The sequence below is a fragment of the Primulina huaijiensis genome, chromosome 9 (genome assembly GCF_012295235.1).
Source record: "Primulina huaijiensis isolate GDHJ02 chromosome 9, ASM1229523v2, whole genome shotgun sequence".
Classification (NCBI taxonomy): Eukaryota; Viridiplantae; Streptophyta; class Magnoliopsida; order Lamiales; family Gesneriaceae; genus Primulina; species Primulina huaijiensis.
This window is the reverse complement of record NC_133314.1, coordinates 14819526-14846122: the sequence shown is the minus strand read 5'-3', so window position 1 is coordinate 14846122 and position 26597 is coordinate 14819526. Positions and strand designations below refer to the sequence as shown.

Sequence of the window (26597 nt, the reverse complement as noted above, 5' to 3'; positions counted from 1 at the left end):
ACTGCAGTTTACTGGCCATAAATTGTGTGTTATCTGATTAATTCTTCAACTGATCACTCAATTATTGATCTAACTGATCTTATCATGTAGGTTGACAAATTATCGATAAAATTCCACATTAAATGTTGTTCTTGTCAAAATTACGTCATTAATTTCCTTGTATCGTGATTGACAACGTGGCCCCACGTAGTCCAATCAACTTATTTACACTTACACATCACGTACACACGTTTTCTTTATTCAAATTAATCTTGGACAGACAAGTGTCCAAAAATTTGATCAGTCACAAACATAAGTAATTGTGCCGCCCTTATTCAGTTTTTCTTCACGTCATTTCATTTTCTCAGATTTTCTATTTACTCAGAGCACTTAAACTTTCAGAGCATTTTTCTTTGTAGAAATTCAACTCGAGCAAATGGCAAGTCAAACACCAGCTTTCATTCTCAACGCTATGGTTATCGACTTTGAATATGTCCTATCGGTGACAGATGAAGCTGTTCGGAATGTCTTTCAAAAACTCGAAGCTGCTGGTCTGAAGAAATTTCTTAGGCTGACAAACCAGGCAATTTACCCCAAGGAACTTCAAGAAATCTATGCCAGCAACACTATCTCTGAGGATGGCAAAATCATATCAACCGTCAACAACCAGATGCTGACCATGGATGAGGATTCCTTCAGCACCTTCTTCCAACTACCATCTAACGGTTTATCTCATTTCTCTGAGATAAAAATTGCTGATATTGAAGAAATTCAGACTCTGCTGTCTGTTAATGGGAAGAAGATCAAGGTATCTGATCCCAAGAAGGAACTGAAGCTAGAAATACAGCTGCTGGCTGACATAGTCACCAAGGGTGTTCTTGCCAAGGCAGGATCATTTGCTGCCCTCACTCTTGAGAAGTTTCAGGTTATGACAGCCATCATTAATAGCAAAAGACTGAACTAGTTGACCATTATCTTCAACATCCTGAAAAATATGGTTCAGTCTTCCAAACAGTCCAATGGTTTTGTTGTGCCACGCAGCTAACTGCTGAGGAAATCTGGCTTAGTGGATGACTCAGCTGAGAAGTTATCAAAATTCAAGGTCTTCAATGCCGAGAATGTTCAGCAACCCAAGCCAAAACTGGACATCTCTTCTGAGTGGTTTGTCAAGGTCAAGAAGGAGATTGGGACGATAGCAGCTCCCAAATCAGTCAAGAAAGCCAAAACAAAAGACATGGCAAAGACAAAGACAATAAAAAATAAATTGATTGTCAGCGAAACTGAATCGGAGAGAACTCCATCTCCAACGCCCTAACTGATCCAAAAGGTAAGGGCAAGTTTATTGAAGAGTCGGGACCTCCCAACCCGAGTCAAACTCACATAGATCTTATTTGGAATGAAATAAATGAGTTTTCTGAATCGAAGTTGAAAATTTATGATGAATGGATTAGATTTGGGACTGAAGTGTTTGCCAGGCGTTTGAAGAAGACATCGATTTTGAATAATTTCATCGCCTTGGAAACAATAGTCCTGAGGATAGTTAAAGCTGTCACAATTGCTCAAGCACTGGAGAGGAGAACTTATTTTTTCGATCTGATGCGCGTGAAAAAGCTAGCTGAAGTAGCAGCTCAGCAAAGACTGAATTATGATCCGATCAGACCAACTGCCTACCATTACAGAGCAATTTTTCAGCAGTTGGACTCTGATCAATTATCATTGCAAATGAGGATCAAAGTTTGGGAATTAGATCAACAACTGTACATACCAGTTGATTCTCAAAGCCCAACATCGGTGGAGCAAGTCAGACTGCTGGAGCTCAAACAGAGCCATCCAAGGAACCAGTTTCTGAACAAACTAACGAGCAAGTAATTGTTCCTACTTCTCAGGATGCTCAACCATCATCTCCTCCTACTTCTCCGGTCCTCCAGTTAGTCTTTAGCTGTATACAGATGCTGAGTTGTCACTGGCAAATGTCGACGAAGTGATACAATCAGTTACCACAGACATCCAGCTGAATCTTATAACCGATCAATCAGCTGAAGACCATAGCACAACAGAACAACCAGCCTCAAAGGCTGTGATACATGAAGCTGAAGAACCAGTTCAGTCGGCTGCCACGACTGAACAACAGATTCAAGATGAAATGGCTCAGTTGCACTCAGACCAAATAAAAAATGTGCAAGTGCCAACTGAAGAGTCAACTAGCTCCACTGCTGATCAGCATTCTACCTCTGCTCAAGACAATCATCAGGAACCAGTTGAAGAAACAATTGCTGAACTAGCTGAAACTGAGATTGAATTACAACATACGGCCATGGTAATTTTCAGTGACGAAGACAAGGGCAAAGCTCCAGCTACACCTGAAGCCCTGTCTCCTCAAATACCTATGGATGCTGATATTATGCTTGAAGAAATCCAGTTCGGTTTGCACAATCTAAATTTCAATTGTTTCTGATATGAAGTCAACCCAACTACTGCATACATTGAAGATTGATTCTACAAAGGAAGTAGTACTATGAAGAGCCTCCAGCAGGTCACTAAAGATATTACTTCCTTATTTCTCCAAGTAGATCAGTTGAAGAAGGACAGAGTGACAGTACCAGCTCTTTTCCAAACTCAAGACATGCTTATCAATCGGATTGATTTCATACAAACAAGCATGACAAAGAGAATGGATTTGATTCAGGAACAAATGCTAAATGCTATATCTCAAGTCACTTCACAAGTCCGTGTTCTATCCAATAAAGTTGGTGATGTTGACAAAAAAAAAAGAGGAAGAAGACCAGCAGCAACAACAATCCAAGAAGAGACCAAGTCAACCAACTAATCAAGAACCAGCTTGTTGGAAACTTAATTTTGGCTGTTTGACAAACCATTTATCTATTGGACGAACTGATCAAGTATTCGTATTAAACAACTTGCCTAACTGAAGTATCACGTGAGTTATCAAGGCAACCGAATCCAGCTGAACTGAACCTTCGAAGTTAACTGACTGATCAGTTGGAAACAGATCAGTTGAACCTAGCTGGATTTCTGAAGACAGCTAACTAATCAGTTGGAAACTGATCAGTTGATTCACTCAGCAAAAACTTATCAGCTTCTTTCATCAGCTGATCGCTCAGCCATACACGTCATCAAATGAAAGGGATGTTCAACCGACATCAGTACAAGCAGACTGCAACTCGTAGTGGAACGCCGCATTTCAGAGTCTACAGTGTACGATTGTCAGGAGAATATCGACGTGGCAATAACGGATATAAAATTCAAATATTATATCAAGTTACCATTGGAAGAGAAGACTATAAATAGGTGAACAGAGCAGCTGAAGAACAAGATACAAGAACAACTATTTTACTCAAGCTGTTACTCTGCTGAAATCAAAAGCTCACTCTTACTTAGTCCTATCTGTAGCATTCAAGGCTACCGTCTTTGAGCTTGTTAGCACACTGTAATCTCTGTTATATTGTTAAGTTGTGTTAAGATCAGTCACGAACTGAAATAGCCTGTTGTAACTAAGAGTTTCAGTTGTGGCATTGATAAGACCAAACTGAAGTGGGTCAGTACAAACATTGTATTCAATCAAAGTCTTTAAGTAGAAATCCTATCTTCGTGATAGAAGGGGTGACGTAGGAGTTATTCCATTCTCCGAACATTCAGAAACAAATCGCGTGCTTTTCACTTCATTTACTTTTTATTTTAGTTATTCTATCTTTCATTCAGTTTACTTCCGCAACTGTTTTCTCAGTTGAACTGATTGTCATCGACTAACGAGATATGAAGTATCAGTTTGTTATTAAACTGAACTCAATTTACAAAAAACGAACATAATCTGTGAGTGTTTATTCAACCCCCCCTTCTAAACACATTTCACTTCTTAACCGATCCTTTCAAGTGGTATCAGAGCGGTTATATCTCGTCTCAGAATATCTACACTTTCAAACTGATCATTATGTCTTCCTTCAACAAGATCCCTATGTTTTCCAGAGATGACTTTTATGACTGGAAAATAAGAATGCAGGCTCACTTAGCTGCACAAGATGATGACATGTGGTACGTTATCACTGACGGACCGATGAAGATTTTGAAAGCCAATATAGCAATGGCTATTACTGAAGGGGCACCTCACCGTATTGAAAAGCCCAGAGATGAATGGACAACAGAAGACAAAAGAAAAGCAAATCAGGATAATGTGGCAAAGGATATACTGTACAAGACACTGGACAAAGTAACCTTCCGCAAGATCAAGATGTGTAAGACAGCTAAGGAGATTTGGGAAAAGTTGATCCAGCTGTGTGAAGGAAAAGAACAAACCAAAAAGAATAAACTTTCTGTTGCTGTGCAGAAGTTTGACAACATCAAGATGAGAACTGGAGAATCGATGCATGAGTATGATGAGAGAGTCAGCTGCATCATCAATGAACTCAATGCACTTGGAAAGTATATACCAACAAAGAAGTTGCATTCAAAGTAATCAGAGGTCTTCCCAAGGAGTGGGACGTAAAGACCATGGCAGTGAGGGAATCCAAGTATCTAAACAGAGTTGAGCTTCATGATCTATTCGCTGATCTGAAAGCCTATGAGTTTGAGCTAAGAACTCGAGAAGGAGAGCCTTCTACTCCAGCAGTCACAACTGCATTAGCTGCTGTCAGAACAGAACCAACTGGTTCAGTCGAGAAGTCTGCTGATCAATTGAGCAATGATGCTATGTCATTGTTCATTAAAAAATTCGGAAGATTTATGAGAAGAAATCAAGGGAACTGCCAGAAAAATTATCAGAGAAATAATTCTAAAGAAGAATCAAATGGCTGCTACAACAGTGACAAACCCGGTCACTTCATTGCTGACTATCCCAAACCCAAGAAGGACAGTCAGGGCTTGACTGAAAGAAGAAAGAAGTCATATGAGCATAGAAAGAGATCCAAGGATGATAAGAAGTTTTCCAGGAAGAAGCATGAGGTACTCTTAGCTGAAGAAAGTAAATCTAAATGGGCAGAAACTGACAGCGAGGAGTCAGAATTAGAAACCTCATGCAGTTCCAGTGATGCTGAAGAGGAAGTGAAGTGTCTAATGGCTGGTGATACAGAAGAGGAGTCAAACAGTCAACAGGTATTTGATTTCAGCTCAACTGATTTCACTAGAGAAGAACTTATTTCAAATCTTCATGACATGGTTAATGAGTATCATAAGCTTGCCTTATCGTTTGAAAAGGCTAGAGCAAAGCAAACTGATCTCATAGACAATAAAACTAAAACTGATGAATCAGTTGATGTGTTGAGTCTGAAAAGAGAGATTGCTGAGCTCAATGCTGAAAAGAGCAGTAATCAATCAATGATTCAAAAGTTGACGCTTGAGAATTCAAAGCAAACTAAGCTCATACAGGCTTGGAACAAATCATCTGTTGCATTAACTGAAATACAGAACTCACAGATATCAGTTACTGATAAAACTGGTTTAGGGTTCAGCACCCAAGATGAAATGATTCCCAATGATACTCGACCAAGACTGAATATGGATAAAGGGAATTACATTCACTTTTTCAAATCAGTTATGGTACAAGAACAAGCTGAGCCAAGTAAACTGGTTGAACAGCCTACTGAAAGTACGAACAAAGCTAGAAGATATGGTATTGGTTATAGCCCAAAAGTTTTAACTGACTCACGTTGTAAGTCATCAAAAAGATTCAGCAGAAAATATTCAAATGGCTACTCCAATTACCATAACAACAAGCCGGTTCAGAAAAGATATCGGCTGAACAATCAGTCGAACAAAGCTAAATCACATGTTGTATCATCTGCACTCTACACACCAAACACACACAAATCGAGAAAGACCATCTGGAATACAGCAACTGGAAAGTCAGTCAGACTAATCCAAGTCTGGGTTCCTAAAGGACTAATTAGCTTAGGACCCAAATAGAAAAGGGTACCAAAAATTATATCTTGTATGTGGCTGCAGGTAACAGGTACAATTAAGGAATCAATTTGGTACTTGGATAGTGGATGCTCACGACACTTGACGGGAAATGCAGATATGTTATCTCAACTGATCAAGTACACTGGACCAAACATCAGTTTTGGAGATAATTCCAAAGGTAAAATTGTGGGTAAGGTTAAGCTTATCCATGGTAGCTTTACCATTAATGATGTTTTATTAGTTATGAATCTCAAGTATAATCTGATTAACATCAGTCAGTTATGCGATAACAGATTCTCAGTTCAGTTTGACAAATACTCTTGTTCAGTCAAAGACTCAACTGTTGAGGTTATTCTAACTGGCAAACGGTGTGGAAACACTTACAAAGTTAGTTGGAATGATCAACCTTATGCACCAGTATGTTTCATTGCTTCAAAAATTTCTAAAAATTGGTTGTGGCATAAGAGATTGAGCCACCTAAACTTTAAATCCATTGCATATCTGAGGAACCACGATCTTGTAACTGGTTTGCCCAAAATGAACTTTTTCAAAGATAAAATTTGTTCAGCATGTTAGTTTAGTAAACAAGTAAAATCTTCTTTTAAAAACAAGGGCCGTAAATCTTCTTTCCGATGCTTAGAACTAATACATATGAATCTTTTTGGTCCAATACCAATCATGAGCTTAGGGGGAATGAAATATACCTTGGTGATTGTGGATGATTTTTCAAGATTCACTTGGGTTATTTTTCTCAAATCCAAAGACCAAACTGCTGCACAACTGATAAATCTTTTCAAAAGATTATTAAATGAAAAATCATTTGGAATTGGTCGAATCAGATCTAATCGAGGAACTGAATTCATCAATCAAACTCTTTCAAATTTTTTAGAAAATGATGGAATTAAGCATGAGCTCTCAGCAGCTAGAACTCCTCAGCAGAATGGTGTAGCTGAAAGGAGAAACCGGACTCTTAAAGAAGCTGCTAGAACAATGCTTGCTGATTCGGGCATTTCTCAAAGGTTGTGGGCAGAGGCAGTAAACACTGAGTGTTATACTCAGAACAGATCGATGATTGATAAGAATCATATGAAAACGTCATATGAGATCTGGCATGGAAGAAAAAGTGTGGTCTCCTACTTTAAAATATTCGGCTGCAGATGTTTTATTCTCGATAATGGTAAAAATCTTTTAAAAACCTTTGATACAAAATCTGCAAAGGGAATATTTCTTGGATATTCTTCAGTTAGCAAAGCATATAGAGTTTTCAATAAAAATTCTTTGAATGTTGAAGAATCTATCCATGTTGTTTTTGAGGAAAACGCTCTAACTGATAAGCCAACTGATCCAGTTGAGCTAATTGATAGACTTACAGAGATCAGTTTGGAGGATGAAGATGAAGAAGATAATCATATCAATCAAAACAACCTCCAAACACCAGAACCAGAAGTACTAGAACAACCAGTTGAACAGGAAGTTATTCCTGATGTTCAGTTGGAGAAGCCTATTGAGAATATTCAACTGCCAACTGATGAAGCTCCAACTGATACAGAAGCAGTTACCAACTTGGATACAACAAACACTGAACTCAGATGGAAGAAATCACATCCTCCAGAATTGGTGATAGGTAATCCATATGATCTGGTAAGAACAAGAAATCAGATGCTTAATTTATTTATTCATTCAGCTTTCGTATCACAATTGGAACCAAAGAAAACTGAGGAGGCTCTTGCTGATCCAAACTGGATAAATGCAATGCAAGAGGAACTTAATCAGTTTACCCATAGCAATGTCTGGAACTTAGTTCCAAGACCACTTTCAAAAACTGTTATAGGTACAAAATGGATATACAGGAACAAACTGAACGAAGATGGTTCAGTTGTGCGCAACAAGGCGAGACTGTTAGCACAAGGATATATGCAGGAAGAAGGAATTGACTATGATGAAACACATGCCCCAGTTGCAAGACTGGAAGCCATCTGAATATTCCTTGCCTATGCTTCATTCAAGAACTTCAAAGTCTACGAGATGGATGTGAAGAGCGCATTTTTAAACGGTCAACTGCAGGAATAAGTCTATGTAGAGCAACCTCCAGGTATCATCAACCATACTTTTCCTGATCATGTCTACCATTTGAACAAAGCCTTATATGGTCTGAAACAAGCTCCAAGAGCTTGGTATGAAACGCTTTCAAAATTCCTAACTGATCATGATTTTTCAGTTGGATCAGTTGATAAGATCTTGTTAAAATTCTCTAAGAATGATCATATTCTACTTGTTCAAATTTACGTTGATGATATTATATTTGGGTCAACTAACCCCAAATTATGCGAGAAGTTTGCTAAGTTGATGCAGGACAAATTCGAAATGAGCATGATGGGTGAACTGACATTTTTCTTTGGACTGCAAGTGAAGCAACTGGAAACTGGTATCTTTATCAGTCAGACCAAATATACGAAGGAACTGCTTACGAAATTTGGCATGGAATCATGCTCAGCAACAAGCACTCATATGAGTTCATCAGTCAAACTAGACAATGATCAAGGGGGAATATCAGTTGAGGCGACATTATACAGAGGTTTAATAGGTTCATTATTGTACCTAACTGTTAGTCGTCCTGATATTGTATTTGCTGTATGCATGTGTGCTCGATTTCAAGCAAAACCTAAGCAATCACATTTCTCAGCCGCCAAAAGGATTTTAAAATACCTTAAGGGCACACAAAATGTTGAGCTGTGGTATTCTAAAGACTCATCTTTCAATTTAGTTGGATATTCAGATGCAGATTATGCAGGATGTAAGCTTGATCGAAAAAGTACAAGTGGATCATGTCAGTTTCTAGGAGACAGACTGATCTCTTGGTTCAGCAAGCAGCAAACATCCATAGCTACTTCCACGACTGAAGCAGAATATCTTGCTGCTGGAAGTTGTTGCGCTCAACTGCTCTGGATTCAGCAACAACTGAAAGACTATGGAGTTATCGCCAAGGAATCGCCTATATTTTGTGATAATACAAGCACAATTGCTATCACGTATAACCCAGTTCTCCACTCAAGGAAAGCACATCGATGTCAGGCACCACTTCATCAGAAATCATGCCCTGAAGAAGGACATCAGATTGGAATACGTCTCAACTGAGCAGCAAGCAGCTGATATCTTCACCAAACCACTACCCGAGACTAAGTTTTCTTACTTTCGCAACATACTTGGTTTAATAGAATTATCTTAATTAGTTCTCCATGATTATATCTCAGTTGGTGATATATTTGTGCTATTTATCTAATTCTTAACTGATGTTAGCTTGTCAGTTTGTTATTATGATTCAGTTAGTCACCTATTTTTTCATCTAATGAGATTAACTATTGCAGAAAAATAAAAGACAACGCTAAAAAAAAATGAGTTTTTATTTCAAGAAATTGTTGCGGATTACACCAAAATATTCTTCTTCAACAAAAGCCCTCCATTTTTCATCCAACCGGATATTTCGCCAGTTGCAATCTTAAGAAAACTATCAAAAACAGCTATTCGCTCCAGAATAGTCCTCTCCTTGTAGAGTATCAGCTGGTAGAGATAACCATCCTCAAAGAGGTTCACCGTCTCGGCTACGTGCAAACGCTCTCTATACTTTTCCAGTTTTGCCAACACTCTAGGAGTGTTCGCCTCTCCACATTCATAGAGGAACTGGAGTCCTTGCAGCTCCTCCCAATAGCGAAGAATTTTATGAAAAACCTCATCTTTTATATCAACTTTACGTTTCTCCTGAGCAGTGTTCATAAACTCTTCAGCAATATCTGGAAGCCGTGAGCTACTTGCACTTGCCATTTTATCTGCTGAATATTCGTAACTGATATGTTTGATACTAACTGAGACATTTCTATTTATAGCGCAGGGTCAAGGAAGATGAAAGGGCTCAGTCACTGCAGCAGACGATTAATCTTCCAAGCATAAGATTTTATTTAATTAATCTTGCTTAAGTTCGCTTAATATTTATATGCATTTATTAAGGGGGAATATTGGTTTTAAGAGGTTAACTGAGAACACAAAAGTTAGTAAATCTTCAGCTGAAAGAACACAGTTTTACAACTGATCGTTCAGTCGGATATTCCACTAATCTTCTCACATACGTTAACCAATTAACCATTTTTTTATTCCAAATTAAGTGACGTGACTATCTATCAAGCATTAAATGCTATCTTTCAGCAAATGACAAGTTGAATCGTGGACTCATATAATCCACATATTTACTACACACAAACACACATTTTTATTGCAAAATTTTCATGGACTGACACGTGTCCAATAATACGAACAGTCGCGTACAAAAGTACTTTTCCCGCTCCATTTCAGTTCTTCTTACTACGCTTATCCAAATTTCTCAGAGCAAAAGCAAATTCAAGCCTTCTTTTTCGCAGAAAATCATTCAGCTCAAATGGCAAACCAGATTTCAGCGCATATGTTGAATGCTATGGCAAACAATTTTGATTCAGTCCTATCTATTAAAGAAGCCGAGGTCAAGGATGTACTTCAGAAGCTTCAATCAGCTGGACTCCGAACATTCTTGGGACAATCTTCCCAAGAGATCTATCCAAATGAGCTTTTCGATTTCTACTCCAGTGGATTTATCAATCAGGATGGAAGCACCCCATCTACTGTCAATGGTCAGTTGTTGACCATATCTGAAGACTACTTTGGTGAGATATTCTTGTTGACGTCTGATGGATTGGCACACCTTACTGATGTTAAAGCATCAGATATTGAAGAGATGCAGACACAACTCTCCGCTGATAGACGGAAAATCAAATTTTCCGATCCAAAGAAGGAACTAAAACATGAGGTTCAGTTGTTGGCTGACATTTTAACCAAGGGGATATTGGCAAAGGCAGGATCCTTTGTTGCCCTTACCTTGGAGAAATTTCAAGCCCTTACCATTATCATGACAGGACGAAGATTCAACTGGAGGCAACTCACCTTCAACATATTGAAAAACATGCTTTAATCCACCAAACAGTCCAAAATATTTGCTGTTCAGTTGAGCTATTTGCTGAAAATCAAAGGGTTGGTGGCTGATGATTCTGAAAGATTATCCAAATTCAAAGTTTTCAATGCTAAGAATATTCTGCCGCCCAAAGCCAAACTGGATCTAACTCCTGATCAATTCGTCAAGATCAAAAGAGAGATTGGAGCACAGCAGGCTGCTGCTCCCAAGTCTGTGAAAAGGGCAAAAACTCTGGCACAGCTGAAGACCTCCAAGAGGAAGCTGATTGTCAGTGAATAAGAATCGGAGAAAACTCCATCTCCCAAAGTTACCAAAAAGCCCAGAACTCAGAAAACCAAGCAAATAGTTTCGCTGGAAGCTACTCAAATTGAAAGGCTGAAACCTTCCAACGCTCAACAGCCTATTCAGGCTATTCCTCTAAAAGCCATTCCAGCTGAAGTGTCAGCAAGAGATCAGTTGCCTCAATCAACTGATCCATCCAAGAAGGTTATCACCTCAGCAGGTGAAAAGGAGTCTGTCAGGGTCGTATCTTCTCTGTAAACTGTCAATCGCCCTACCATTTTTGCTTAGGCTCGACCTAAAGGGATCACTATTCGAGAACTGGTGGAAACGACTCGTTCGAGTCTAAACATTCCACACATTCTTTCTGATGAGAAAGGCAAGGGCAAGATGATTGAAGAGTCCAGGCCAACAAATGCAATCCATACCCATATTGACCTAATTTGGGAACAGGTCAATGCTTTTGCAGCATCCAAACTGAAAACTCATGAGGCTTGGATCACATACTGAACTCACACATTTGCCAAACAATTGAAGAAGAAGTCTCAGCTGAAGAAGTTTATCAGGTTGGAAGCCATCGTTTTGAGGATAGTCAAAGCTGCTACTATTGTGCAGGCTTTGGAAAGAAAAAATTATTTCTTTGATTTGATGAGAGCCAAGAAGTTGGCTCAACTAGTTGAAAAGTTGAAAGCCAACTACATTCCGACGAATCCAACTGCTTACAATGATCGAGCTATGCTTACTCAGTTGGATTCAGATCTTACTTCCCTGCATGTACAGATATGATTTTGGGAACAAGATCAGGAATTAGTTATTCATGGAGGGTCTTCAGAAGAAGAGGAAGAACCCTCATCACCGAATAAAGAGCAAGCTCAAGATGTGCCTGAACCCTCTGTTGCTGATCCACCATTGTACTCAGAAGCTGACTTAACACTTGCAAATATTGATGAAATTATTCAGTCAGTAGTACAGGAATCTCAACCAGAGGAGCTCATTTCTGAATCAGTTGATCACTCGACTGATCAAGCAATTATAGAGGCTCCTATCTTAACTGAAGAGCCCGTTCAGCAGGATGATCCAACTAATGTGCTAGCTCAGTCCACAGATAAAGAAATCGCTGAAAATGTGGAGGCTCAGTTGCTCAATTTTGAAAATATTCCAACTAACGAGCCAGCCCAAATTTCAGCTGATTCTCAAGCAGAAGCACCAGTTGATGATCCTCCAACTGAAGGTCTCACAGATTTACCTCTACATCAGGACATTTCAGTTGCTACTCAGGATCCTTCTTCTCCTCCTCCAGCGCAAGAAGAGGTTACTGAATCAGTTGTTCCAAAACACACTATGGCCGAGACAGTTGTATCTGACAGGACATTGGTGGTCTTTGATCAAGTCTCCAAAGAACAAGAACCTGGAACTTCTGGACATCTACCTCCTCAGTCGTCTGGTGATCTTGAAGCAGTTCTTGAAGAAATTCAAGACATTCAGAATAATATGCACAAAATACTTACTGCCGTTTCCCAGATTCAGCGAACTCAACTCGCTCATACTCTAAAACTGGAACATGCAGAGGTATTCAACTCAGACAAGCTGAAGGCAGTTAATGCTACCGTGACCTCTCTTACCCTGGCAATAGAAGATATTAGAAAGAATAGAGGCTTAGTTGAAAGTCTCTCTGTCACCCAAGTTGTAATCAGCAAGAGAGTTGTCTTTGTGGAGACATCTGTTTCCAGAAAGATAGACTTGATGCAAACCACTATGCTGAATGCAGTCTCAGATGTAACCACTTCTGTTAAAGTACTATCAACTGATGTTAAAAGATTATCTATCAGAATGGATGCGTTTGACAAAAAGGGGGAATAGAGACCTAAGATACAGTCAAAATCAGTTGACGGATTTAACGGATTTATTTGTACATGGAATTATTTATACAGATTATTTCATTCTTTCATTGTATGAATTTGTACACGACAGTTATTATTTTATCTACAACCGATTTGAAGGAGGTTTATAAACTTAACTGATCATTTATCATTCGCTTAGTGTTGTCAAACACCAAAAAGGGGGAAATTGTTGGAAACTTAATTTCGGCTGTTTGACAAACCATTTATCTATTGGACGAACTGATCAAGTATTCGTATTAAACAACTTGCCTAACTGAAGTATCACGTGAGTTATCAACGCAACCGAATCCAGCTGAACTGAACTTTTGAAGTTAACTGACTGATCAGTTGAACCTAACTGGATTTCTGAAGACAGCTGACTGATCAGTTGGAAACTGATCAGTTGATTCACTCATCACAAGCTTATCAGCTTTGTGAGAACCCGGAAATTTTGATCCGAAGCAAATAATGTAAGAAATATAAACTTAAAATTTAGCTTAATCTAAGCTCAAAAACTTCATTCTAACTATAGACTTAAATATGAACTTAGATTTTTAGCTAACATAACTCGAGGAAGTAGCTTCAAAGCTCGGAGATTAACTCAACATGAAGCCGAGCTGCAAATAACCGCATCCATTGAAGTGTTATCACCGGGAGGAGTAAAACCCCAGCTCAAGGACTTGATCTGTCAGCTCAAAGCAGCTCAACAAAGCTTGTCCTAACGAGACCAAAAAGAAAGCTAAAAGATGAGCCAAAGAATTGGACAAACTTATTATGCAAGAAGTAACCTTTGAAATAACCAAGGAAGAAGCTAAAGGATGAGCTAAAGGTTAAGACACATTAATGATGCAAGAAATGACTCTATAGGAAACCAAAGTGACTCTTGAAGCTTGCATGGAATTTTGAACCACAATTAAGGCTAACCTTGGACTTGAATGCATGAAACTTTTCAATGAAATAATGGCAAATCTTAGCCCTCAAGAAATCGGCCAAATGGGGTAGGAGGAAGGTCTCTCTTGCAACTATAAATAAGACATCAAGGTTGAGAGAAAAACACTCCAAAAAGCCTAAAAAATTTCGGCCCTCAACCCTCCACCAAACTCTCCAAAATTTCGGCCAAGGCTAGCAAGGAAGAAGGAAGAAGGTTCCGTGCAGTCAAGTGCTAGAGTTCTACGTCGAGGTGCTGCCGAATTGAAGAAAGTATTTGTTGAGATTACGTCGAAGTGCTGCCAAATTTTCGAAAGGAAATTTCGTGTCAAAGTTTGCAAATTTCGAACCTACCTTCGAAAAACTACTGTAAGTGGGCTTTTGTTACATATTTTGTTGTATTTTTAAACTTTGATATAAATAATGTGACATGCATATATGTGTGTCCTTATTTTCGAAAATGGCTATCTCTTTTGTTTAAAATTACGATCGATTATGTGTTTCTTCTATGCTTCGAATTCCTTTGATTCCGCTGTATCCGTATGAAAACTCTGAAATCTGAAAATCTGAAAAGTTCTGTCTGTTACTTCTGAATTCTGTTTACACTGTTACAATTCAATTTGAAATGGGACGAGAATTGTGATTCTGTCTGGCCCCCAATGGTGGGTATAAAAACCATTTCTGTTTGGCCCCCAATGGTGGGTATAAAACCATTTCTGTCTGGCCCCCACCGGTGGTTATAAAACCGAGTTCTGGCCTCACTCCTTAGAGGACTAACATATTGGGAACAATTTGATCATGGAAATGAGATGAGTAACTAGACTTGTTAAATTGGGTTAGGTCCGTCGGGCCGGCCAGCCCCGCTATAAAAATTGAACGGGTTGGGTTGAGAAAATAGTAGCCCGTTTGGAGACGGGCCAAATGGGTTGAGCCTGTTTGGGTTGCGGGTCAAGACGGGTTGAGCCCCAGCCCGCCAAATTAGGATAAAATTTTATATTTTTAAGTTTTACATAAAAATTGGAATAAGTTTCATTTGCCTCCATGTATTAGAACAAATATATTGATAATTTACTCTTAGAATAAATATATATAAAGAAAATAAAAAGAGAGAAATTTACAAATATACAAAAAGAAAACAAAAGGGAAGAAATTCCTGTAAATTTTATTCATGAATCTTAAAATAATTTTTTTATGCCATAACAGTTGTTTGTGAACCCAAGAGCGGTTTTATTTAAAGTCCGACGAGTTGCAGTGAAATTTTGTGGACTATGTGTATTGTTGAAGACATGATATTTTTTAATTATGTGTATTGTTGAAGACATAATATTTTTTAAAATTTACAACCGTCTCTTTCTTCGACTTTATGTTCTCTTCCATGTCTCGATCTTCATGTTTGGTTTAAAATTCGCCTAACCCGCGGCCCAAGATGGGTTGGGCTGGGTTGACCATTAGAGGCCCGCCGAAATGGCGGGCTGGCCCGCCTCGCCCCGCCCGTTTTGACATGTCTATGAGTAACAGTGTTATGATTGTTCTGAAATGATCTGAATTGTTTCTATTTGGTTTGATAAGTTCCGTCTTTCATTCGATTCGTTTCCGTCTTGTCAAATTAAGAATATTAAGTTTTGAAAGTATGTTAAAGAAAATTTTTAAAGAATTAAGTTCTATATGTATCTTTGGAATCGATCGACCCCCCACTTGCTGAGTGTTTCCCAAAACACTCACCCCTTACAAATTACAGATAAAGATGAGGAACAACTGAATGAAGAGGAGCAGGAAGCGTTCTAGGGATGGTGATCGACAGACAAGTTTTCGGAATTTCAGACTTTATTTCTCTTTTGTTCAGTTTCCGCAATTGCAACTCTGATGTAATTTTTATTTCTATTGTCATTGTAAAGACAATGTTTAAATTATGAAAAGACTGGTTTTTGGCATTTTGATACGCGGTTTAATTGTTTTCAAGTATTTTTTAAACAATGCTGGATGTCACCGACGCTTCGGATACGGGGCGTGACAAGCTTCTTTCATCAGCTGATCGCTCAGCCATACACGTCATCAAATGAAAGGGATGTTCAACCGACATCAGTACAAGCAGACTGCAACTCGTAGTGGAACGCCGCATTTCAGAGTCTACAGTGTACGATTGTCATGAGAATATCGACGTGGCAATCAACGGATATAAAATTCAAATATTATATCAAGTTACCGTTGGAAGAAAAGCCTATAAATAGGCGAACAGAGCAGCTGAAGAACAAGATACAATAACAACTATTTTACTCAAGCTGTTACTCTGCTGAAATCAAAAGCTCACTCTTACTATGTTATATCTGTAGCATTCAAGGCTACCGTCTTTGAGCTTGTTAGCACATTGTAATCTCTGTTATATTGTCAAGTTGTGCTAAGATCAGTCACGAACTGAAATAGCCTGTTGTAACTAAGAGTTTCAGTTGTGGCATTGATAAGACCAAACTGAAGTGGGTCAGTACAAACATTGTATTCGATCAAATTCTTTTAGTAGAAATCCTATCTTCATGATAGAAGGGGTGACGTAGGAGTTATTCCATTCTCCAAACTTCCAGAAACAAATCGCGTGCTTTCCACTCCAGTTACCTTTTATTTTAGTTATTCTATCTTTCATTCAGCTTACTTCCGCAACTGTTTTCTCAGTTAAACTGATTGTCATCGACTAACGAGATATTAAGTATCAGTTTGTTATTAAACTGAACTCAACTTATGAAAAACGAACATAATCTGTGAGTGTTTATTCAACCTCCCCTTCTAAACACATTTCACTTCTTAACCGATCCTTTCACAGCCGATAAAAGAGCTAAAAAATAAAGATCAGTTAGAAGACGGTCTCTATTCGTTTGTTCTTTGATTTGGCAGAGTATCAATTAGAAGACATCCCTTCATTATTTTATTTAATTCTTTCATTCTTTGTACGAATCTATACAGTGAAAGATTATTTGAAAAAAAAAGATTATTTTATCTACAAGGTTCAGTTCTTATCAATTCTTGAATTTTAAGTTTTTTCAAACACCAAAAAGAGAGAAATTGTTGGAATCAGAATTTCGGAGTTTGACAAATTGAGCGTTTGAAGATTACCGAACGGATCAACTCAACTAAACGTATCGTAACTGAAATGATTTGAACTGAAGTTGCCCAACTGATAATTAATGCGCTAAACAATCAAAGTCAACTGAACTGATTAGAGCTAATTGAAGCTGTGTAGCGAACTAGACTATCAGTTACACTGTCAGTTCATGGAAAAGCTGTGTAGCGAACTGAATCATCAGTTCCACAATCAGTTCATTGAATCGGCTATGTAAGTCAACTGATAAATTAGCTTTACATGTCATCAGTTAAGGAGTGTAGCCAACAAGCAAAAATTTGTACAAGAGCAGACTGCAACTTGTAGTGGGAGCACCGCATATCAGAATGCCACAGTGTACGATTGTCAGAAGAATGATGACGTGTCTAGTCATGACAAATCAAAGGATATATGATATTTAAATGCATTCAATATTACCGTTGGGAGCAAACCCTATAAATAGCCGAGAAAATCAGTTGAGAACTAGTTTCAAGTTTTTGAGTTTTATGAATAAGCAAATAACAATTATCAAGTTAGAAAGAACAAGAAAAAGCAAATCACTCTCATTTACAAAAAGCTCACGCTTTATCAGATTTATTCATAGCTTTCAGGATATATTTCGAGCACTAGCACAAGCACTTATTATTATTATATTTGATCTTTTTAGATCAGTTGTTCTTAGACGAATATATTAGTTTCATACTAATAAAGTTGTAAAGATACTAAGAGTTTCAGTTGGGCAGTGTTTAAGACCAAAATAAAGTGGGATATTACAGTTTCTGTAATTAATCAAAGTCTTTTAGTGAAATTCATATCCTTGAAATAGAAGAGGTGACGTAGGAGCATTTGAAGTCTCCGAACATCCATAAATCTTTGTGTTCTTTATTTCTCAAGTATTCAATATGTCCTTCAGTTTATTTCCTCAGTTTCAATTAACTGATTGACATTGACAACAAGATTATCGAAAAGATTTGAAAATCGTAATAGATCGAAATTTTAAAAGACGGACATCATGCTTTTTCGAAAATGAAGACACACATACATTCATGTCATAACTTATATATTCAAGTTTTAAAGTACAAACGAATATACATAGCAAAAAGACACTTACCGAATTTGCAGATTTTTGTAAGGAGTTTCCTTCCGAAATTCTGACAGCACTTCGATGTAAAACTCGTGTGGTTTACGTCTTCAATTCAGCAGCACTTCGACGCAACTTTTGAGCACTTGGACAGCACGAAGCTTTTCCTTGCCAAGACCGAAATTTTGAGAGGTTTTGTGGAGGGCAGTAGCCGAAATTTTAGAGGCTTTTAGGTGTGATTTTCCTTCAGCCCTTGAGTGCTATTTATAGAGCAATCTTTAGTCTTTTGAGCTCCCATGGCCGAAATCTTGAGCCCCAAGAAGTGCCTTCAATGTTGGTCAAAGCCATCTCAAGCACCAAAGGTCATCTAGATTTTCTAAAGAGTCATTTCTTGCATAATTAATTTGTCCAAACTCTTAGCTCTTCCCTTAGCTCTCTTCCTTGGTTAACTCAATGGTCATCTCTTGCACCTTTAACTTGTCCAAGCCCTTAGCTCATCTTTTAGCTCCCTTTTTGGTCCTGTTAGGACAAGCTTGGTTGAGCTGCTTTGAACTGAAAGATCGAGTCCTTGAGCTGGGGTTTTACTCCTCCAGTGACAACTCTTTGATGGATGCGATTACTTGCAGCTTGGCCTCCCGTTGAGTTAGTTTCCGAGATTTGAAGCTACTTCCTCGAGTTAAGTTAGCTGAAATCTAAGTTCATATTCAAGTTTACAGTTAGAATAAAAGTTTTTGAGCTTAGATTAAGCTAAATTTTAAGTTTTTATTTCTTACATGATTTGCTTCGGATCGAATTTCTCGGGTTCTCACATCCTTCCCTCTTTATTGAAAGTTTCGTCCCCGAAACTTGGATCAGCTTGAGCTTTTGAATAAATGAGGGTATTGTGAACGCATTTTCTCTTCGAGTTCCCAAGTTGCCTCCCTTTTGGTATGATTTGACCACTGCACTTTGACGTATGGGATTGTCCGGTGCCTCAACACTTGGTTTTTCGAGTCCACTATTCGGATAGAGATTTCTTCGTATTTGAGTTCTTCATTGAGATTTCCTTCAATTATCAGTGGTGCAACCTTGAGTACATGACTAGGGTTTGGGACATATTTTCTCAGTTGCGAGATGTGGAAAACGTTGTGAATCATGGACATATCAGGCGACAAAGCTAGACGATAGGCTAAGGTTCCCACCTTTTCCAATATCTCAAACGGTCCTACGTATCTCGGGTTTAACATTCCGGATTTACTGAACCGAACCACTCCTTTCATAGAAGAAACCTTGACATAAGCTTTTTCACCAATCTCCAATTCCAACGGTCTTCTTTTCAAACCTGCCCAGCTCTTTTGTCTATCTTGGGCTGCCTCGAGTCTTTCCTTGATTATGGCTACTTTTTCAACGGTTAATTGAACAAGCTCTGGTCCAGTAACAACCTTTTCTCCGACTTCATCCCAGTATAAAGGCGATCTACACTTTCGGCCATACAGAGCCTCATACGGAGCCATCTCGATGCTACTGTGATAGCTGTTGTTATAGGCGAATTCTATCAGGGGTATCTATTCACTCCAGTTTCCAATAAAATCTAGAGCACATGCTCTCAGCATGTCCTCGAGGGTTTGAATTGTTCTCTCGGTTTGGCCATCAATTTGTGGATGATAAGCCGTACTGAGAGTTACTTTGGTTCCCATGGCCTTCTGAAAACTTTTCCAAAATCGTGATACAAATCTTGGGTCTCTGTCAGACAGTATACTTACTGAGACTCCATGTAGTCTCACTATATTGTCCATATACAAGGTAGCTAGCTTATCCAGGTTGTAAGTCATTCGCACCGGCAAGAAATGTGCAGACTTGGTGAGTCTGTCAATGATTACCCAGATTCCATCGTGACCTTGTCTTGATCTTGGTAGTCCGACTACAAAGTCCATAGATATGTTATCCCACTTCCATATTGGTATTTCCAATGGTTGTAGAATTCCTCCAGGCCGCTGGTGTTCTGCCTTGACTTGTTGACAGATCAGACACTTGGAAACAAAGACAGCTACGTCTTTCTTCATTCCGTTCCACCAGTAATTATTTTTCAGGTCTCTGTACATTTTGGTGCTTCCTGGATGTACTGAAAATCTTGATTTATGTGACTCAATCATTACTTCTTCTCGAATCCCATCGATATCGGGCACATACAATCGTCTTTTCATCCAAAGGATACCATTCTCATCAATTTGAAATTCTGGAACTTTTCCTTCTTGGATCTGTTCTTTAATTTTAAGGATGGAGGTGTCTTGACTCTGTTTCAATTTGATGGTTTCCTGAAGTCTTGGTTGCACTGATAATGAAGATAAGCTTACTTTTCCAAAATTTCTTCGACTTAATGCATCTGCCACCTTATTCGCCTTACCCGGATGATAATTGATTACTAAATCATAATATTTTAGAAGTTCCATCCACCTTCTTTGCCTCATATTTAATTTTTTTTGAGTGAAAATGTACTTGAGGCTCTGGTGATCAGTAAAAACTTCGCATTTCACTCCATAAAGGTAGTGCCTCCAGATTTTAAGCGCAAATACCACTGCGGCTAACTCCAAGTCATGAGTGGGGTAATTCTGCTCATATGGTTTTAGTTGCCGTGAGGCATAAGCAATTACCTGACCCTCTTGCATAAGTACACACCCTAATCCTCCCTTTGACGCATCACTACATATAGTGAAATTCTTACCATCCTCGGGAAGAATTAGTACTGGTGTGGATGCAAGTTTTGTCTTCAAGGTTTCAAAACTTATTTCACATGCTTCATTCCAAATGAATTTCGAATTTTTTTGAGTAAGTTTGGTGAGTGGAAAGGCTATCGAAGAAAATCCTTCCACAAATTTTCTATAGTAGCCAGCTAAACCAAGAAAACTTCTTACTTCGGTTATGTTTTAGGTTGTGGCCAATCCTCGATTGCCTCTAACTTCTTAGGGTCTACTGACACCCCAAATTCAGAAATTATATGTCCTAGGAATGGCACACTTTTCAGCCAGAATTCACACTTCTTGAATTTGGCATAGAGTTCCTTTTCTCGCAGTGTTTGCAAAGTGAGACGCAGATGTTCTCTGTGTTCTTCCTCACTTGGTGAATATACCAAGATATCATCTAGAAAAACAACCACAAACCTGTCGAGGTATGGTTTGAACACTCGATTCATCATGTCCATGAATGCTGCAGGAGCATTTGTTAAACCAAAAGGCATTACTGTAAATTCGAAATGTCCATATCTTGTCCTAAAAGCAGTTTTAGGGATAACCTCAGTTTTGACTTTCAGTTGATGATAACCAGATCTTAGATCGAGTTTTGAGAAAACTTTGGCTCCCTTTAGCTGATCAAAAAGATCGTCTATTCTCGGGAGTGGGTACTTATTCTTTATGGTGATATTGTTTAACTCCCGATAGACAATACATAGCCTCATACTCACGTCCTTCTTCTTGACGAATAGTACTGGGGCTCCCCACGGGGATGCACTGGGGCGGATCTGCTTCTTGTCCAGTAACTCCTGCAGTTGCTCCTTTAACTCCTTTAGTTCCGCTGGAGCCATTCGGTATGGTGCCTTTGAAATGGGTGCAGCACTAGGGACCAAATTGATTTCAAATTCTACTTCTCTATCGGGTATCTCTCCCGGTAATTCCTCGGGGAAACATCTGGAAATTCTTGAACAATTGGAATATCTTCCAACTTTGGGACTTCTTCTTCTTTGACCTCATTGATCACTGTCAGGTAAATTTATTCTCCTCCTTTTATGGCCTTCCAGGCTTGTGAGGCGGATAACAGAGATTTCCTTTCCTTGGATTTTCCATGGTATATGACTTCCTCTTTAGTCGGAGTCTGAAGTCTAATTTCTTTCTTTTGACAGTCCACTATGGCATGGTTTTTAGCTAACCAGTCCATTCCGAGAATGATGTCAAACTCAACCATATTGAGTTGAATCAATTCCGCTTCGAAAGTTTGTTTGCTGATACCAATTTTACACTTTCGATACACTTTGTGTGTCTCAATTATTTTACTCTCCGGTGTTGCCACTCTTAATGGTTCACTAAGAGAATCATGTTCAAGTTTAAGCTTTTTAGCAAATCTTCTAGACACAAACGAGTGCGTAGAACCGCAATCAAACAAGATATATGCAGGCATTTCATTGAGTAAGATAGTACCTGCCACTACTTCGTTGGTATTATCAGCTTCCTCCGGGTTTATTGCATACACTCGGGAATTCGTCTTGTTTTCGTTTGGTTTTTGGGTCCCGTCCCTTTTCCTTTATTTTTCGGACATTCTTTAATTCGATGACCCACCTGTCTACACTTGAAACATGCACCTGTCTTCCGATAGCATTCTCCGATATGATACTGTTTACAGGTGTCGCACCACTTCCCTTCCCTATTGCCAGTATTGCCAGAGCCTCCTTTGAAAGGCCCGCCTGAATAATTTGGCTTCTTAAACTTGGGATCATTTTGAGTAGATTGATTTACCATCAGTCTTTTGTTCTTGTTTTCTTCCTCGCGGCGTTTGATATCCGTTTCTGCGCTCATTGTAGCGCCCATCAAATCCGCAAAACTGTTTGGCTTGAATACTGCCAAAGCTGACTGAATCCGCCTGTTGAGTCCCTTTTTAAAACGATGCATTTTTAGCATTTCATCGGACATGATTGTTGGGACAGAGGTTCCCAGATCATTGAACCGTGAAGTGTATTCCATCACTGTCATGTCCGGAGCCTGTTTGAAGTTTTCGAAGTCACTCAACTTCTGCAGACGAAATTCGGCTGGGTAGTATTGTTTCAAAAATTCTCTCTTGAAAATTTGCCATGTGATTTCTTCTACTTCAGCTAGAGATGGTGACACAGTTTTCCACCACTTTCGTGCTCTGTCTTCTAGAAACGGTGTTACAATTTCTACTCTCAATCCTTCAGGTACTTCAAGTAAATGTAGTTGGGTCTCCACATTTTTAAGCCAGTTATTGCTAACTTCTGGATCTGGGTTTCCATCGAAAGTTGGAACTCGATTTTGCCTCAGAGATTCATAATGGTATTTAATTCCACGCGGTTGTGGTTCCGGTGGTGTCTGGATAGCGTTGGCAAGGGGGTTCACGATTCCTTGCAACGTGGCGGCTACAATGGTAGCTATTGCCATCATATCTTCTTGACTGATATTCACTCTCGGTGGTGGTGGTGGATTTTCATTTTGATTGGCGCCACGAGGGTTACGGTTATTTCGAGGTGGTCTGCGTGTCATTTCTTATAAACATATATTTTATTAATTTATTTACCATAATGTAAAATCAAAATAATTTTATTAAATCTTGAAATTCATACAATCAAAAGTTTCAAAACAAATGATTAATCAAATAAGTCTGGATACAATCGATGCCTACTCCAGATTTCTCTTCCTACTCGTCTATAACTTCACCGTCTCCTATTGCTTCATTAATTTCCTCTTCTTCAATAGGATTTTCTTCTTGGTTAGCTTCGAGTTCTTCCAAGAGCTCCTCCATATTGATCATGTTATTATGTAGCTGATCAATATTATTTTGCAACTGTGTGTTGTGGTGATCAAGGTTGTTCACTTGCTCTTGAAGCTCATGTATCGTTGATTGGTTTACTTTCTCATCGATTTCTTGTTCTTCGATTCTTTTCTCAAGACGGCGTTGTGTTTTGAGAAGGCTGTCGTCTCGGATTTGGAGCGTAAAAATTCTATCCTGAGCTTTGTTCAACTCTTTCTTAGTGATCTCATGTTGACGTTCCGACTCTAGATGATAAGCTGCATAATGTCTAACGTCCTCGCGTAGTCTCTTCTCTTCCTTTCTGGCCTCACGAAGATCCTCCATCATGCACACATTATTCCCATCCAGCTGGTAGTTGTCTCTCTCAAGTTTTTCATTTTTTTCTTTCAGTATTTTAATTTATGTCTCCTTTTCCTGAAGTTGTTTTTGAAGTTCATTTATAATGCTTTGAAGATTCATGTTTGTTTTTCTATAAAGATAAAAACACAGTTTTATTGATAGTATACTCATCCAATTTTAAATATGCAATAAGATAATAGAAAGTTTCATTTAAAAATAATTCGGTACATAATCTTTTCTTAATCACAATTTTATTACAATCCAGATACTGTTATTATAATCTTGATATAAATCTAATCTATCATCTCTCCTCCGTCGCTGTCGATGTCACTGTCTTCATCGGCCACCTCCATCGGTGCTTCTTCCTCTTCATCCATGTTCTCTATTACCAGGTGCAAATAGTTGTTCTTATCTTGGAGTCTGTTCGTAGTTCCGTGGAGCTTTGAGATGTACCGCTCTTTCTTGGCGCTGAAATCTTCCTGACGCTGACGAGCCTGAGTAGCACGTCCTCGCTCTATCTCCACTCTCTCCAGCAAATCCCTATTGAGTGAGGCTAAGCGTACAATGCGAGCCGAATCAGTCGGTATCTGTAAAATTTGGCTCTCAGCCAAGTCCAAGTGATGAGTCAATCGCTGTACGTCGGTCTCTAGTATGTGCCTAATCTCCCTAAGCTCCTGCTTTTCCAGTTTCTCCTTAGCCAGTTGCGCCTTCAATGTTGCTATCTCCTTAGCTTGATTATCGATGGTAAGCTGACGCATACGAAGGGCAGCATGTGCGCGCGTACGTGGAGCAGCCATTTCCTAGGATAAAGATCGAGGTAAAGCATCAGAATCGTATAAAACATAGAAAGGCACAAATAATAGAAACAAAGTTGTCATGGAAAGTTTTCGATACTAAGGATTTGCGGAACGATTGAAGGGATAGATTGTTGAAATGTTCGAAAATTAGGGAACAAATGAAATTTGGACTCAGACTGGGATACACTAGGCTTTTGCTTTGTCAAATTTTGTCTGTCAAAATCCTAGCGGGATTATGAACATGACGGCTCTGATACCACTTAAATGTCACGCCCTGTGTCCGAAGCGTCGGTGACATCCGGCATTGTTTAACAAATACTTGAAAACAATTAAGCCTTGTATCAAAATGCCAAAAACCAGTCTTTTCATAATTTAAACATTGTCTTTACAATGTCAATAGAAATAAAAATTACATCAGAGTTGCAATTGCGGAAACTGAACAAAAGGGAAATAAGGTCTAAAACTCCGAAAACTTGTCTGTCGATCACAATCCCCAGAACGCTTCCTGCTCCTCTTCATTCAGTTGTTCCTCATTTTTATCTGAAATTGATAAGGGGTGAGTGTTTTGGGAAACACTCAGCAAGTGGGTGGTCGATCGATATCCAATTATACATATAGAACATAGTCTTTAAAACATTTCTTTAACACACTTTCAAATCTCATTAATTTTAACTTAAAGAAACAAATCAAATATCAGACAGAAGTTAACAGATGATTCAGAACAATTCAGAAGCAGATCAGATCATTTCAGAACAATTCGAAGACAGACACAACACTGTTACTCTTCTCATTTCTGTAAGGACCGTGTATCGTATTATCGTAAATCTTATGTTGATTATCGATAATTCATGAAATTATCATGTTATTACATATATGATGTATATCATGACAATGGAAATGAGAATATATGTGGTGATAATGAAAGATTGTATTAGAATTTGATTTGTGTTTGAAAAGTATGCTTAACCGCAATACAAAAGTGACACATGTTACGGTTTTTGGTATAATCATCTGAGTATTTGTCCAAATAGGATGAGACTAATTCCATTGGAAATCTAATACATAGTACTAAAACTTTTATGTTTTGAGTTTTGTCCAAATCCATTTGGAAATATGGGCAAAAGCATCCCGAAGTGTATCGTGTGCGTTGCAGTTCCTGCACTGACACATTTTGGGAGAATGAGCATAACTCTCGTATCCGATATCCAAAATGAGTGAGGTTAGTGGAAAATAAAAGCCAAGACATAGAGCTACAACTTTCAGGTTGACCACTTTTGCTAATTCGGAACCTAAAATAGCGTTTCGGAGAGAACAATATACGTACCCGCGCAGAACTGCGCACGCGGGCATAACTACCCGCGCATATGCGCGAATAGCTCTGTAGCATACGTTATAAGGGTGATAAAGATAAGTTTTCAGTACATATCTTCATCTTTTTGCTGAAGCTTCGAGAAAGAGAAAGGAAAATTGATTTCTTTCGTCCGAATCGACTTCGAAACGTTGTCCAAACTTGAAACAAATTATATATTCGGAATCCTCGCGTCGAGAGCTTTCTTTTGAGGTAAGATTCTTTTGGTTTCAGCAGCTCTAAATATTAAAGTGCTGGAATAGCATGTGTTTGAAGTTGATTTCAATATATGCGATAGAATAACCGGCAAGAAACTCGTTATTCGAAGTCGGAATCGAATTATGCTATAATTTTGATTTGATATGAATTTTTGAAGTTTCAAAAGATATTTGAAACTTATATTGTTGATTTTGAATTATGTTATTGATAGAAATGAATATGTTATTGATGTAGATAGATTATTAT

At 38.6% G+C, this 26597-nt stretch overlaps 1 protein-coding gene across 1 annotated transcript in view; it reads left to right on the top strand.

Moving 5' to 3' along the window:
• The window catches only part of LOC140983897 (uncharacterized), a 1701-nt gene extending 1303 nt beyond the window's left edge, over window positions 1–398 (top strand). Inside the window, exon 2 of the mRNA XM_073451052.1 lies at window positions 348–398. Coding sequence (XP_073307153.1) covers window positions 348–398 — 51 coding nt within the window. The remainder of the gene's footprint in view (window positions 1–347) is intronic.
• Window positions 399–26597: the final 26199 nt, after the last annotated feature.